The sequence below is a fragment of the Drosophila persimilis genome, unplaced genomic scaffold (assembly GCF_003286085.1).
Source record: "Drosophila persimilis strain 14011-0111.01,24,50 unplaced genomic scaffold, DperRS2 tig00000002-arrow-pilon, whole genome shotgun sequence".
In the NCBI taxonomy this organism is placed as follows: domain Eukaryota; kingdom Metazoa; phylum Arthropoda; class Insecta; order Diptera; family Drosophilidae; genus Drosophila; species Drosophila persimilis.
In genome coordinates, this window is record NW_020825289.1 from 20,720,493 (window position 1) to 20,733,254 (window position 12,762).

Genomic DNA, 12,762 nt, shown 5'->3' on the forward strand with positions numbered 1-12,762 from the left:
CGTGGGAGGATTATAGTAGAGATAGGACATTGAGTAAAAGCATTTGCCTTTAAATAATTTAATTATACTAAAAAATTATCGTAAACATACATAGGAATTATAAAAGACATGAAAGGAGGAGTAATCATATACATGTGCGGAACAAAAAGCTTCCAGCTGGCGGCCGGGATTAGATGGTATGTGTACATATGTGCTGGGTATCGCTGAGTGTATAAAATTCGATCATTCGCTGAGTATCTATTGGTGCCGGAGGCCTGTCTGGTGCCGGTGTCGCATTTAGTCGTTCTCCACATCCACGTCGGGTGTGGGCTCGCGCAGCCTGCGGCGTGCTCGCACCCCTTGCGTGGCAGCACCGGGAGCCTCTAGGTCCGGGGTGCGGCTGACACGTTTGACGGGTGCTCTGGAGGCAGCAGCTGCGGCTCTTCGGGGCTGCGCCCTGCGTGCTGGCAAATCACGTAGACGAGCCGCTCCAGCATCATGCGGCGGCTCCTCCTCCCTCATCTCTTGTATAACCACTCCGCGACCCTGTGGCTCGAGCTCAGCATAGCTCTCGATACCGCTCAACGAGTTGGACCGAGGCAGCCAATCTTCCAAGCCATCCATCATGTCCTGATTCCTCCTAACGGCAGAAAGATCACTAGCCGACTGCGAGTTTTGCAGGCTGCGGGCCGGATCCGGAGTTGTCATCGAAAAGGTCTGGCGGCGGTTAGCAGATTAGTAGCAGGCAGGCAGGGCAGGTGCAGGTGGTTCAGTTAGGGTTGGTTTGGTTTGGTGGGTTAAATGCAAAGAAACGTAAGTGTAAAAAACGAAAGAGTTAATCAAAAATGAGGCAAACGAAAAGTCTTAAATTGAAATGAATTGCAGTTGAGGCAAACGAACGACACACACACACACACACTCTGGGCCTGAACTGTACCCATGGCATTCCCCACATATCTATTTTTATGCCCTACCCTAGAGGAGACTCGGAATTGGAATGGAAATGATGCAACTGGTGGTGGGGGCACGGGAATGGGGTCTCTGATATCACAGTGGAATACAAATCTAGCGGTGAGGAGTGCCTGGCTAATGCCATGTCGGTGCATAAAGGAAATTTCCCATTTCTTTGTCTTGATTTCGGACAAAGCCATGAACAAGGGTTTCCAGTAATACGATGACTAATTATATTATGACAAATCAATAAGGAATTCATTCCACTACTCAAGCCATCGCATTCTTCGTATGGCTCTTTCTCATTTGGCTTTAATTAACTCTTTGACCTACATCATCACACCAAAACATCCAAGTATTATTTATTACTAAATGCACTATCTTTCAGGGAGCTGGTCGCTCCTCTCCAGAATTCATCTGGCCAAAACAATGTAGCGTCTCGAGTGTCTTGGCCCCCATTTAAAGTGTTTATGTGGAGCTGGCCAGCAAATGTGCCTCCTACAGCTGCTCCGCTCCCTGCTCTGGTATGAGTTCGTTCATTTGTTGTTTTTATTACATTATTTCAACATGTTCGTTTATCTGCTAGTATCTTCTCTATCGGGTTTCGTGTATATGTGTGTAATGTACTATATTGAGATTTAGCTGCACAAAAGAGAACAACAAACTAAAAACTAAATCGAAACAAACACGCAAATGGCACAAAGAGCATTCTATTTGTTTAAACTAAATAATATTAAAAGTAAAAGTGAAGATAAGAGAATTCGAGCTCTCATGATGATGATGATTATGGTGATGGTGATGAGGTGGATGATGATGCTGCTGCTGGTGCTGCTGGGGCTGCTGTGGCTGCTGGGGCTGCTGCTTTGGCGATGATCAAGAAGAGCGCGCGCGAGAGTATTGCGCAAAATTATATATCTATTTAGAACGACCGAAAGATGCTGCGGAGACGGAGGCGACTCTCTTTTGTTGCTCATTTTATGCAACGACGCTGGAGGCAATTGAAAATGGCGAAATGAATTGTGTGGCGAGCGAGCAAAGGGAGTGAGCGGATTAGTGTGTGTTTTGTGTGGTTGTGGCTAATTGCAGGGACGTGTGGTGGGTGGTGGGGAATGGGTGTAAGGATTACCTTTATGGCTGTCTGCATGATGACATTGGTGGCATAGTTGACTCCCTTGGAGCCCAGTTGTAGCACCGCCGAATATCCCCGCTCTGTGGCCTGAGTCAAATATTCGTCGATTTCCTACACAAAGAGAGAGGAGAAACCATAATATACAGAGAGCGTTAAACGTATGTATGCATATGTATATGGATAGCTATATGAGAATATATACATATATATATATCACACCTGTTCGTGGCGCGTCAACATGGGATGCACAAACTTGCGATACAATGTGGAGCTGCCCTTTGTGGCTGGCGATAGCAGCCAGAATACCAGAACCACCTTGACCTCATAGTAGAATGGAAACCAGGATATAAAGATGTCTGTGAATGTTTCAATGCATGTGAAAAATGCAAAGACAATCCAGTACATCATCCATTTTACCTATAAGTAAACAGTTGCTCGATTTATATTGGGAATGCGGGAAAGATCTATGCTCTACTTACGTATTCCTTAACGTTCTTGGTGCGCACCGCCTTGTACGAAGCATAGGCCGGATATAGGGTGCCGAAGAACAATCTGAAAGCGGGAAACAATAAACTCTGTGCACAAGTCCGCGGCGCTAAAAATATAATGATGAGCGAACAGATGCAGGCTGTGTTGAAGGAGAGACAAGGCAATGGCCAGCGCTGCAGCAAATCTAGGAGTCTGCCCAGTGCGTTCAGATTCTGCACGACTTTGGGAGTGGGCGGAGGCACGGGCTGCTCGACTATGTAGGGGCCATTGTAATCATCTGCGAAATCACTGTCCAAGGAACTAAGAGAGTCCCCTAGCTGGTACAGCGGCAGCTTATTCGGATGCCGCTGGTTGGCATAAATGAACTTTGGATAGACGGGGACTACATTCTCCTGCTGATGCTGGTGCTCTTCTTCCAGCGAGTAGCTGCGCCCATAGACGCTTCCTGCCGGGTGACGCAGGCGTTTAATATTAACTGGCCGCTGATAGAAAATCGGCTCCTGCTGATAGAATGGCCGGCTCATGGCGATGGCGATGCATTGCCAGCACCCGAAAATTTGTTGCGGTTCCTAGCGGCTAGAATGCCGAGCACAGACTACTGGCCAAGGCAGGCAGAGAGCACAGTGCAAGCCCGTCTAATGCTCAGGCGGGGGGTCTATTAATAAACGAACGCTCGGCACATATTGTTAGTCTCGCTGAGAGACAGCAACAGCAGACGCCAGCCACAGCAGCAGCACGTTTATGCGGAAGATTGTACTCTTCACCCGATCGACATGGATCACGATATTCCTCCCCTCCCCTATAGTAATCAACTCGATCGCGGAGCAATTGTTGATTAGATTGCAGCCCTCTATTTATACTGACAATAGTTTAGCACGGAGTTGCTGCGGACAGAAGGCAGACGACTTGAGTGTGGCCTCGTTCGGGGTCGGACCATATTGGGCAAGGCGAGTGCGTCGGCCTCACTGGGCAGCCATATTTGGGTGCAGTTCAATTGAGGGTTACGTTACACGTACGAGAGTACATATGGCACCGAACGGTACTTCTCCACCACGCACCAACGCTCGAGCAAATCACAGACCAGAAGCGTGACGCCCACACAATTAGGAAGCAGAAATGACTTTCGTTGCGGCTGGAGCGCAAGGCCGAGCTTCGACCAACTTTTTTTGGGGGTCAGTCCCACTCGTTCTCCGTTTGGTGTGGTGTGTGCTGGAGTGGAAGTTTGTATTTGTACTACTCACATTAGAAGTCGTGAAATCAAGCTGCTGATCATCTTGAAGGCCTTGCTTGTCCGCGCACGTACGTCCTTTGTTCTATAATAGAAAAGTCAATCGTAATTACGCGTACTTCTCCCTGTTCTCATCTCCGTTTCCTTACCCACTTTTTTTCTATCACTTTTTCATGCACTACATACAATTTTTTTAAATATTTTTATTTCTAACTGCAACACTAACAAATTTTTAAACAAAAGTTCTATTATAATTCGATTTTGTGACTACTTAAGTGGAGTCTGCTGAGGTTTGAAGAGGACTCCTCTACAACGCAATTTAGCACCGTGTTGCACGTCTCCGCTTCGTACTGCGGCTGTCACCCAACTAGGCTACAGTTTTTTGTGCATTTTTCGGTCGAAATCGCTTCTGTTTTGTGCACTGCTTTTTGCCTGCATAGCCCGCGCGAACAACAATGCTTTTGTTTAACACAAAAAACGCTTGCGTGCAGGACAGAGACAGACGAACAACAAAAAAAAATGTATCGATATACCGTCTCAGAAATATACCGTACGTAAATATACCGATGAAAACAACGAACTTAACCCACCTAACCCCTTTCTATCTAAACAAGTAAACAACTTGAGTTATGCCGCTGAAAATAACACTGTCTGTAAATTCTTCTTGTAGATCCATCTTATCCTGCCTCTTAACTTAAAACAACCACGATATCTTTTACCTGGACTGCGTTAAAATTGATCAAGGTTCATAATTTTCGTCGAGCGTATATACCCACGGGTCGACAATGGGCTAATCGTTCTCTGACCATGATCGGAAATCATATTCCCCGGTTTTAATATTTGGTTGAATATTACAAGCTATTTAGGACCTTCCGCTCTGAACACACAAATTTATCCGATTGATCGATAAATGTTCTACTGAATTACAAATTTTAAGTTTTGTTAAAAATGGGGCTAAATGGGCTAAATGGCTAAAATGGGGTTTACACAAACATAAGTGAGCGCGGGTGAATTATTTCTTGTGTGGAACTAGTTCGATAATACCGAGTTTAATATCCCCACTGTGCAAGCAACTGCCGTTCATTTTCCACGCTTGTGAGTCGTATTTGTTTCATTTAAAGTTTATAAAATATACGAAAATGGCGTTAAGTGCTCCTGCCTGTAAGGATACACAGGTAAGCGGTTCAACCGGTGGTTGCCCCGGCATGGTTCTTATTCAGTTCCTTGCAGGACTTTCAATTTAAAGTGCATAACAAGTATGCGGCGTTCAAAAAATGCGGCGAGCCCCGCAGCAATGTAAATCTTCTGGCGATTTCCTGCAGCCGCGGCTTGCTCTTTGCCGGCAACCCGACGCAGCCGGAACTTAAGGGTATGTACGGATTTTTGTTTACATAACTAGTCGTTGCACTTAACCAATGTGCCAATTCTTGCAGTGGTCATCCTCAAGGATTTGGCCAATTCCAACAAGTCGCTCGGCGAGCAGCCGCAGGCGAGGAGTGTACCCCTGCCCAGCGTGCCCAACTATATCTCCAGCAGTGCCGATGGCACTCTTCTGGCGGTTAACCTCACACAGAATGGCACTGGCCTGCTCAACATTTACTCGGTGCCGACATTCTTGGCCGCAGATGTGAAGCTCGTCTACAGCATTCGCCTGGCCAGCGAGGACTATATCCATGCCGTGCAGCTGCTGTGGAATCCGGTCTTGCCCGGAAGTCTGGCCGTAGTGCTGAGCAACGGTGCCCTCGGCATGTACACCCTGAAGGAAGGGGACACCTTCGAAATGCATTCGCTGGACAAAAGTCAGCAGGTGAAGTGTGGCTGTTGGTCGCCCAAGGGAAAGCAAATTGTCCTTGGTTTTCCCGGTGGCAAGATACAGCAGTTCAAGCCGGATCTTACGCCAGCAAAGACACTGGTGTGTCCACCCAACATCCACGATGCTCCGTTCGACACCATCGCCATTCAGTGGCTCTCGACGTACCAGTTCGCAGTGGTCTTCCTGCAGCATGGCGAGGACTGCAGTCCCGCCCTGTACATATTGAATGCCCCCAAGGGGGGATCGCCCAGCTATACCAACTACTACGACATCTGCTACAGTCTCAACGGGCCACGGAATCATCAGTTTTTCTTCAACCATGTGGCCCAGTGGAATTTGCTTCTGGTGACATCGGCCAATGGCGTGGAAGTGGGTATAATGGGTACCTTCGAGTCTGGAGACACCCCCGTCTGGCAGCAGTTTACCCTTCTGGATGAGGCGAGGATCGAGCTGCCTCTGAGCGAGGGCACCCAAGAGGAAACCTTCCCCCTCGGGTCTGTCTACGACACATCCTCCACGCACCAACTGACAATCAACGAGCAGAAGCTCCCCACTATGCCCATGGTGCATGTCTTAGGCACCGACGGCACCCTTCTATCCTTCAACTTCCTGAATCTACTCCAAGGTGTCCCCTCTGTGTGCTCTCCGCCCCCGCCGGTGTTTGACAGTTCGGGACAGTTCCGACCCCTGGACACGTTACTGCCAGCGGAGGAAAAGGAGGCGGCCACAACACCGCCAGAAAAGGAGTCGACTCAGTCCGTTCCCACGGACATGTCCTTTGCCTTCTCCCCGAACACGGTGACATCGACTCCAGCTCCTGCCAAGGACAAGCCGTCCTCGCTGTTCTCCGGCTTCGCTGCACCCGCAGCAAGTACTCCATTTGGAGTTGCTCCAACTGCTGCTCCCACCGCGACAGTAGCGAGTACCGCCTCGGCATTCGGTGGGTTTGGTGCGGCCACGACGACTCCAGCCTTAGGGTCCATATTTTCCGCGCCAGGAGCGACCGCATTTGGTGGTCTGGCTTTGGGTAAATCCAACGCAATGCCAGTGAGTGTGGCCAGTGCTCCTCTCGCCGTGCCACCGTCTGCAGCTGCTGCGCCCTTAAACAAGCCCCTCTACACAGTTCCGCACACATTTACGCCAGTGGCAACAAAGCAGCAACCGGCAGCGGCTCCCGTGTCCGTTGCATCCAGACAGTCGCTGGATAACACGGAGTCCATCGTTAGAGACATGATAGCGCTACAGATCGAAGCCTTCAACCAGGACATACAGCAGCAGAAGGGACTCACCACGGAGCTGCTCAGCACCGTAAGGCATCTTATTATTACCGCTCCAATAGAGAACTCATCTCATATCTCTCTTGTGCGTCTCTGGCACAGATTGCAGCTCCCTCGGCTCTCAAAAAGTATGCCAAGCGCTTGGACGACCTCGAGGAGCTGAACGAGCAGGCCAAGGACGTGGAGTTCGAGTTGGATGTGCAAGGACTGCGCCAGGGTCTAAATGAGGCCTACGCCATAGTGGCCGAGTGCCGTGGCAAGCTGGAGGTCTACGAGAAGCCCAAGTGAGTAGCCTAGCAAACTGCTGAGTATATCCGGCAATGCGTTTCATTGTGGTATCTATCCCCCTAGCATCACGCGGCTTATGAACTCGAGTTCCTACGATCATGCTGGACGGCGCATGCTGGCTCGTCTCCGGAGCTACGTGGCGGCCAACGAGGCGCAACTTCGTCTGGCCGAGCAGCAATTGGATCTTCAGTGGGACCAGCTTCAAGATGTGTTGCGGCGCAAGACCAAGTCGAGCATGCATATACCGTGCCTGGAGGGGATCTACCAGCAACTGACGCGGCTCCAGAACCTTGCCTCGGACCAGAGGATCAAGCAGAACAGCATCAAGGCCAAGCTCAAGGAGCGTGGCCTGCTCCAGGCCGCACTTCTCGACCAGGACAAGAGTCGCACTCGCACCAATGAAGCGTTAGTAGCAGCTATGATACCCTCCCCCGTCCACCCTGACTGCCTCTCTAACTACTGTCATTTGCTTTTGCTTTCAGTGTGGAAACCTTGGCTGACTCGATTCTCTCGATGAGTCTTAGTCAGACTGTCGACACGAATGCCGCCAAGCTCACACAGCACAAGCTCCGCCAGATCCGAAACGTGGTGCAGCTGCAAAAGGTCAGCATCATTAGTCCCCAGCGTCCAGATCGTGTGGGGCTGAAGTCCGAAGTTATACTCGAGACCAAGCGCAAGGCAGAGATATTGAAAAAGGCCGCCGCAAAGGCGACTACTGCCAACAAGGCCACCCAGGTGGCGGCACCGGCACCGGCACCGGCACCTGCACCAACTCCAGCTCCAGCCGCTGCTCCTGTTGCGCCCCAACTACCAAAACCAACAGCATCCAAGCCCGCGGCCAGCATCCCGGCCCTCAGTGCAGCACCCATCGCAACGCCATTCGCCTTCAGCCAGAGCAGTCCGTTTGTGAAGACTTCGAGTGTGACCACGACAACCACCACGGTAAGCTCTGGAGAGGCTCCAAAGCCGGCTGTCTCTTTGTTTGGAGGGCCAAGTAGGTCCGGCTTGAGCTTCGGACCGGTAGGAGGTGGTCTTTCGTTTGGGGGACTTTCTGCAGCGGATAATTCAACTGGGGCCAAGCCGTCCCTGTTTGGAGGATTTGGGATTAGTAAGGAGGCCACAGCAAAGCCGGCTCCTGAGCCAGCAAAGGCACAGGATCCCTTGGCGAAGGATACAACACCTTTTACTGCAGAAGTGGAGCCAGCGAAGGCACCGGAAACCCCAAAAGCAGAGACTGCTGGCAAATCCTTCTCCTTCACAGGATTCGGAGGAACTGGGGCTCCCAGCTCCACGTTTAGCTTCGGAGGACTGGGCTCTTCCCTGGGTTTTGGCGGCGTAGCAAAGACCGATTCCAACGCCGCAGTGACGTCATCAGCTTCTGGCGTTCCCCGTGGCTTGTTCGCCTCAGCTGCAGCTGCACCGAAGCCTAACGAAGGTGATACAGCGGTGACCAGCATCAGCACCACCACCAAGCCAACGGTCGCACCTGCGTCCACCCTGTCTGCCGCTGCCGCTCCACCGTTGCCAACAAACAACAGCGGAGTGACCAGTACCGCCCCCAGCAGCTCTGATTCCCTTGGAGGGCTTTTCGGATCTGTCAATATATGCAAGCCACAAATCAAGGAATCCTCCGGCGGTGAGTTATGAAAGAGTTTTGGAGCTGGCTTATAAACTAATTCTGATTCCATTTGAAAACAGCTTCTGGACAGCCTGCAAATATCTTTGACAGTGGCTTCTCATTTGGGGGACGAGGTGGAGATGAACCGAAGGGATTATTTGCGAACATCACTCCAGCCACAACAGCAACAGCAACGGCAACAGAAACACCTGCATCCGCAGAACCAACTACGATAAAAATGGGGCCAGTGAGCACCACAGCCGCAACAACTGCAGCACCTGCACCAGCTGCATCGGCTGCTCCGGCAACAACCACTTCAACTGAAACTAAGGGGGCTGCAACTCCACCCACATCCACACCGGCCGCTGCTCCGCCAGTAGTGGTTGCGGTTCCTCCGAACACGACTTCAGCTGCAGCGCCAGCGGTCACGCCTGTGACAGTAGTCTCTTCGACTGTGACCTCGAGCACAGCGGTGCCAGGCAGTACATTCTCCTTCTCCAATGCATTCAGCAGCCTCAGTACCGCTCCGGCCGCCCCCGTTACAGCCACCAGCTCCAGTGCATCTACAGTGAGCAATTCATCGTCTTCGGTGTTTGGAGGATCATTTACAGCAGCACCAGCAACCACAGCGGCACCTGTACCCAGCAATCCATTCCAGGCATCGACAACGGCTTCAGCAGCAACTTCCACGAACCTTTTTGGAAATGTGGCCAAGTCCGAGACTAGCGTATTTGGAGGTTCACCTGGAACCAATCTCACTCCTGTTGCAGCTGCGTCCCCACCCAGTGGCCTTTTTGCTGCAGCAGCTATCAGTAATCCGGCGCCTTTTGGCAGCCCTCCACCGGGAACGGCCGCCTCCGGGGGTAACATCTTTAGCCAGGCCAACAAACCAAGTGTTTTCGGTCAGCCGTCTGCAGGAGCAAGCGGCGGTACGTCTATTTTTGGGGGGTCATCCGGCTCTCCATTTGGATCGACCTCCATTTTTGGCGGAAGCAATGCGCAAAGCCCTGCCAATGCACCCACTGCCGGAAGTACATCCATATTCGGTCAGAACGTCTTTGGGCAACCGGCGGCACAAACAGCGACCCCAGTGGCAGGCGGTAATATATTTGCAAGTCCTGTGAGCGCCAGCCAACAACCGCAACCCTCTGCTTTTGGTGGAGGCGGATCTATTTTTGGCGGACCGGCGACGACTAGTTCTTCGCCTGCTTCTGGTGGATCAATCTTTGGCGGTGGCAGCAGCTCTGGGTTTGGTTCATTCTCCCAGACTGTCCCTTCTCCTGGAGGCTTTGGCAGTGGCTTTGCTCAGGGCGCCGGATCGTCAGTGGCCCAATCCGGCTTTGGATCACCCCAAACGCCACAGCAGGCTGCTCCGGGTGGATTTGGAGCCAAGCCCGTATTCGGTGGTTCTCCGGCCTTCGGGGCCAGTCCCACCTTTGGGGGAGGCGCAACGTTTGGCAGTCCCAAGGGATTTGGCGGCTTTGGAGCCAGCCCTAACGTGGCCGCACCACCAGCCTTCGGAGCCCCTGCGAAACCGGCCGGCGGCAACATCTTCGACACCTTGGGTGGTCAGGACTCTGGCTTGTCCTTTGGCAATCTGGCCCAGACCGGCAACCCCAATGCCCAGAAGCCAGCTTTTGGCGGGTAAGTAGACAAATCAGCGTTCCTATAATGATTTACTATGCAACAAATGTTCTCTATCATTGCAGATCGAGTTTTATGAATTATCGTTGAATTTATGTCCTGTCTCGTCCAATTACTTGATTTGTTCTTCCCGTTACGACTAGGATATAACTTTACCAATTAAGTCCTAATTACATGTAGATTCTGAAATATATTTCAACATAAAATTATAATACATATAACCATATGCGCGATATATTCAACATACATATGTACCACAACAACCATCAAACTTGCGGCCGCTCAAATGCAAGAAAACGAGATTTTTCGATCTGAGATACCAGGCGAACAGAAGTCAGCAGGTCACTGGTCACCCTTTTTAAATTTATTGGAACCCCCAAAAGTATTCAACTCTTTTCTGTGTTCTTTAATATTGCTTTCTGTTAATTTCTGTTCGCCTGGTAGCCCAAATCTCGGTGTTGAGCGGCACGAAATTGAGGGTGTTGTTGTAGTAACTGGATGTTGTTGTAGTTTGTTGTTGATGGATAACTCTGCCATTTCTCGTCCGATCTGGTCGTGCGATGGCTTCCTGTGATCGTAAGAAAATCCTTGATCTGATAATGTCCTTGTTGCGAAGGATATTTTATCCCTTATTTGTGGGCCTTTTTAACAGGAACTCTCTTTTTCAACGTTACCCGACAGTCGTGCCGAAGATACTGTCGCATATCCCGCTTGAGGCTGGGTCAGTCTGTGGACCCAACAGATAATTTTCAATGATACAAAAATAGTGCTTCCAAATCAATTTTGTAAATGTACATATGTATGTATAATACATATTGTCTCCATTAAAAATATATTTGTATTCGATTACGCTTTATGAAATATAAACTATTTTACAAGCCGGGTACTGATACTTTTGGCCATGCAGACCGACCTGGTGGTACTTCTATTCCTCTGCTGCTGCTGGGCGGGGGGCAAGTGGTAAGCAATCGTCTGGGGAAAGATTCAAGCACTTATGGAGTGGCTCTGTTTCCCCATAGTGCTGCGATGAACAGTTGGTGTACAAGATGACGAACATAGAGTGCCTTGGGAACCCGGATCGTGTGCCAAATTTCTCCAACTATCTAAAAGCGGTCAACATGGACTGTTACATCACTGTACCACTGCGCAATCCTGTGGTAAGCTGGAAGGATACAACCTCTGGACCAAAACTGATCGATATCTCTGCCAGGCTCGGCTGCAGTGGCAGCCTTTCCTGATAGACGTCTCTATTAACTTAGGCGACGTGATGTCTAGGAAGAACTTCCTTCCCTACGGTGTCATCTTCAGGAAGATAGCCAAGCGTTTCAGCAACCTCAATGGCTCCTTCCCAATTTCGGTATGGGTTGTGAAGGTTGAGTGGCTGCTTTTTAAATATCCTCTACGTGTATTTCCGTTTTCAGGGTCATACGGTCGGAATGGGTTCGGGCCCATCCTTGGTTCTACCCTTTCCAATTGGCCCCTACCAGGTGAGCGGCGTAGTCGTGGATAGAAATGCCACCGCCAGCGAGTACGTGGGCACCGTCAAGATCTTTTTGCAGGCCATGGAGCCGGAGAAGAGCAAGAAGAGGCTCACGTCCAAGAAGCAGTGAGAGAACGTCGGCTGTATGGGGAATAAAGCTCAAAATAAACTTTAAACTAAAAATTAATCATTATTTTGGATAGAATAAAAGACAGTTTCGCTTGGAACATTTACGCTTGTCACGTTTATTACGAAACAAATATTACACACAGAAATAAAAGCCATACTCGTATTTGCTGATTTTACCCCATTGTCAGTCCAAAATATTGTACTTGAATTCTCATCCCAAATCTTTTGCTGAACACAATTAGCGGCCGCGAACCGGCGAAATCTCCGTGAGGTAATTGTAAACGATAAGAACTGATAATTAAACTTGGTTTAGCAACAGCTATTACACATAATACATATAGTATATGTATATATATTTGTCAATAGGTTATACAATACATATCGTATGCGTATAATTAGTGCAGTGCGCATAACTACACATGAATAATTCATAAAAATAATACATACAGCACGGATACGGATACGGATACAGATACAGATTAAAAGACAAGTATTATAAATATATATAAAAGACAACTAAAATGACCAAAAGGGGTGGGGCTATTACACATGATCTTGTATCGTATATGCGCATATATAATATATATGTGGATATAAATAGTGAAAAATAGTCAAAAACATTTTACATATACATATAGAGTCATACATACATACAGCATACATATAAGTATATATAGATAGATTAGTATAAATAATTATTATTATATCAATATATGTATATGTATATATTTATAGGT

At 49.3% G+C, this 12,762-nt stretch overlaps 3 protein-coding genes across 5 annotated transcripts; 2 read left to right on the top strand and 1 right to left on the bottom strand.

The window, feature by feature from the left end:
- Nucleotides 1-29: 29 nt before the first annotated feature.
- On the bottom strand, nucleotides 30-4,252 carry LOC6603163 (receptor expression-enhancing protein 1). 3 transcript variants are annotated; one of them, XM_026985562.1, is made up of 6 exons: nucleotides 3,926-4,252; nucleotides 3,790-3,861; nucleotides 2,539-2,611; nucleotides 2,279-2,476; nucleotides 2,057-2,170; nucleotides 30-696 (listed from the first exon to the last, which is right to left on the bottom strand). In XM_026985562.1, exons 2-6 carry the CDS (start codon nucleotides 3,819-3,821, stop codon nucleotides 277-279), a joined length of 837 nt encoding a protein of 278 aa, XP_026841363.1. In that variant the 5' UTR covers nucleotides 3,822-3,861; nucleotides 3,926-4,252; the 3' UTR covers nucleotides 30-276. The 3 variants fall into 3 exon arrangements, with proteins under 3 accessions (XP_026841363.1, XP_026841364.1, XP_026841362.1); XM_026985563.1 differs by lacking the exons at nucleotides 3,790-3,861; nucleotides 3,926-4,252 and having other exon boundaries at nucleotides 2,539-3,137; XM_026985561.1 differs by lacking the exons at nucleotides 30-696; nucleotides 3,790-3,861; nucleotides 3,926-4,252 and adding an exon at nucleotides 1,741-1,918 and having other exon boundaries at nucleotides 2,539-3,144.
- Nucleotides 4,253-4,871: 619 nt separating this feature from the next.
- On the top strand, nucleotides 4,872-10,637 carry LOC6603162 (nuclear pore complex protein Nup214). Its single transcript, XM_002028141.2, has 8 exons — nucleotides 4,872-4,951; nucleotides 5,007-5,145; nucleotides 5,210-6,897; nucleotides 6,969-7,150; nucleotides 7,218-7,559; nucleotides 7,637-8,790; nucleotides 8,853-10,416; nucleotides 10,482-10,637. The coding sequence occupies exons 1-8, from the start codon at nucleotides 4,916-4,918 to the stop codon at nucleotides 10,504-10,506; spliced, it is 5,130 nt and encodes a 1,709-aa protein (XP_002028177.1). The 5' UTR covers nucleotides 4,872-4,915; the 3' UTR covers nucleotides 10,507-10,637.
- Nucleotides 10,638-11,462: 825 nt separating this feature from the next.
- Nucleotides 11,463-12,026, top strand: LOC6603161. The gene is made up of 3 exons (XM_002028140.1): nucleotides 11,463-11,573; nucleotides 11,627-11,773; nucleotides 11,838-12,026. The coding sequence occupies exons 1-3, from the start codon at nucleotides 11,463-11,465 to the stop codon at nucleotides 12,024-12,026; spliced, it is 447 nt and encodes a 148-aa protein (XP_002028176.1).
- The last annotated feature ends 736 nt before the right edge of the window (nucleotides 12,027-12,762 follow it).

Bases quoted from the DNA above. Each gene is read 5' to 3' on its own strand.
- LOC6603162 (XM_002028141.2), top strand. From the start codon at position 4,916: ATGGCGTTAAGTGCTCCTGCCTGTAAGGATACACAG. The intron at 5,146-5,209 runs GTATGTACGGAT...CAATTCTTGCAG, and splicing joins GACGCAGCCGGAACTTAAGG to TGGTCATCCTCAAGGATTTG. The intron at 6,898-6,968 runs GTAAGGCATCTT...TCTCTGGCACAG, and splicing joins CCACGGAGCTGCTCAGCACC to ATTGCAGCTCCCTCGGCTCT.
- LOC6603163 (XM_026985563.1), bottom strand. From the start codon at position 3,072: ATGAGCCGGCCATTCTATCAGCAGGAGCCGATTTTCTATCAGCGGCCA. The intron at 2,477-2,538 runs GTAAGTAGAGCA...GTTTACTTATAG, and splicing joins CCAAGAACGTTAAGGAATAC to GTAAAATGGATGATGTACTG. The intron at 697-2,056 runs GTAATCCTTACA...AACCGCCGCCAG, and splicing joins TCATGCAGACAGCCATAAAG to ACCTTTTCGATGACAACTCC.
- LOC6603161 (XM_002028140.1), top strand. From the start codon at position 11,463: ATGACGAACATAGAGTGCCTTGGGAACCCGGATCGTGTGCCAAATTTC. The intron at 11,574-11,626 runs GTAAGCTGGAAG...TATCTCTGCCAG, and splicing joins TACCACTGCGCAATCCTGTG to GCTCGGCTGCAGTGGCAGCC. The intron at 11,774-11,837 runs GTATGGGTTGTG...TTCCGTTTTCAG, and splicing joins ATGGCTCCTTCCCAATTTCG to GGTCATACGGTCGGAATGGG.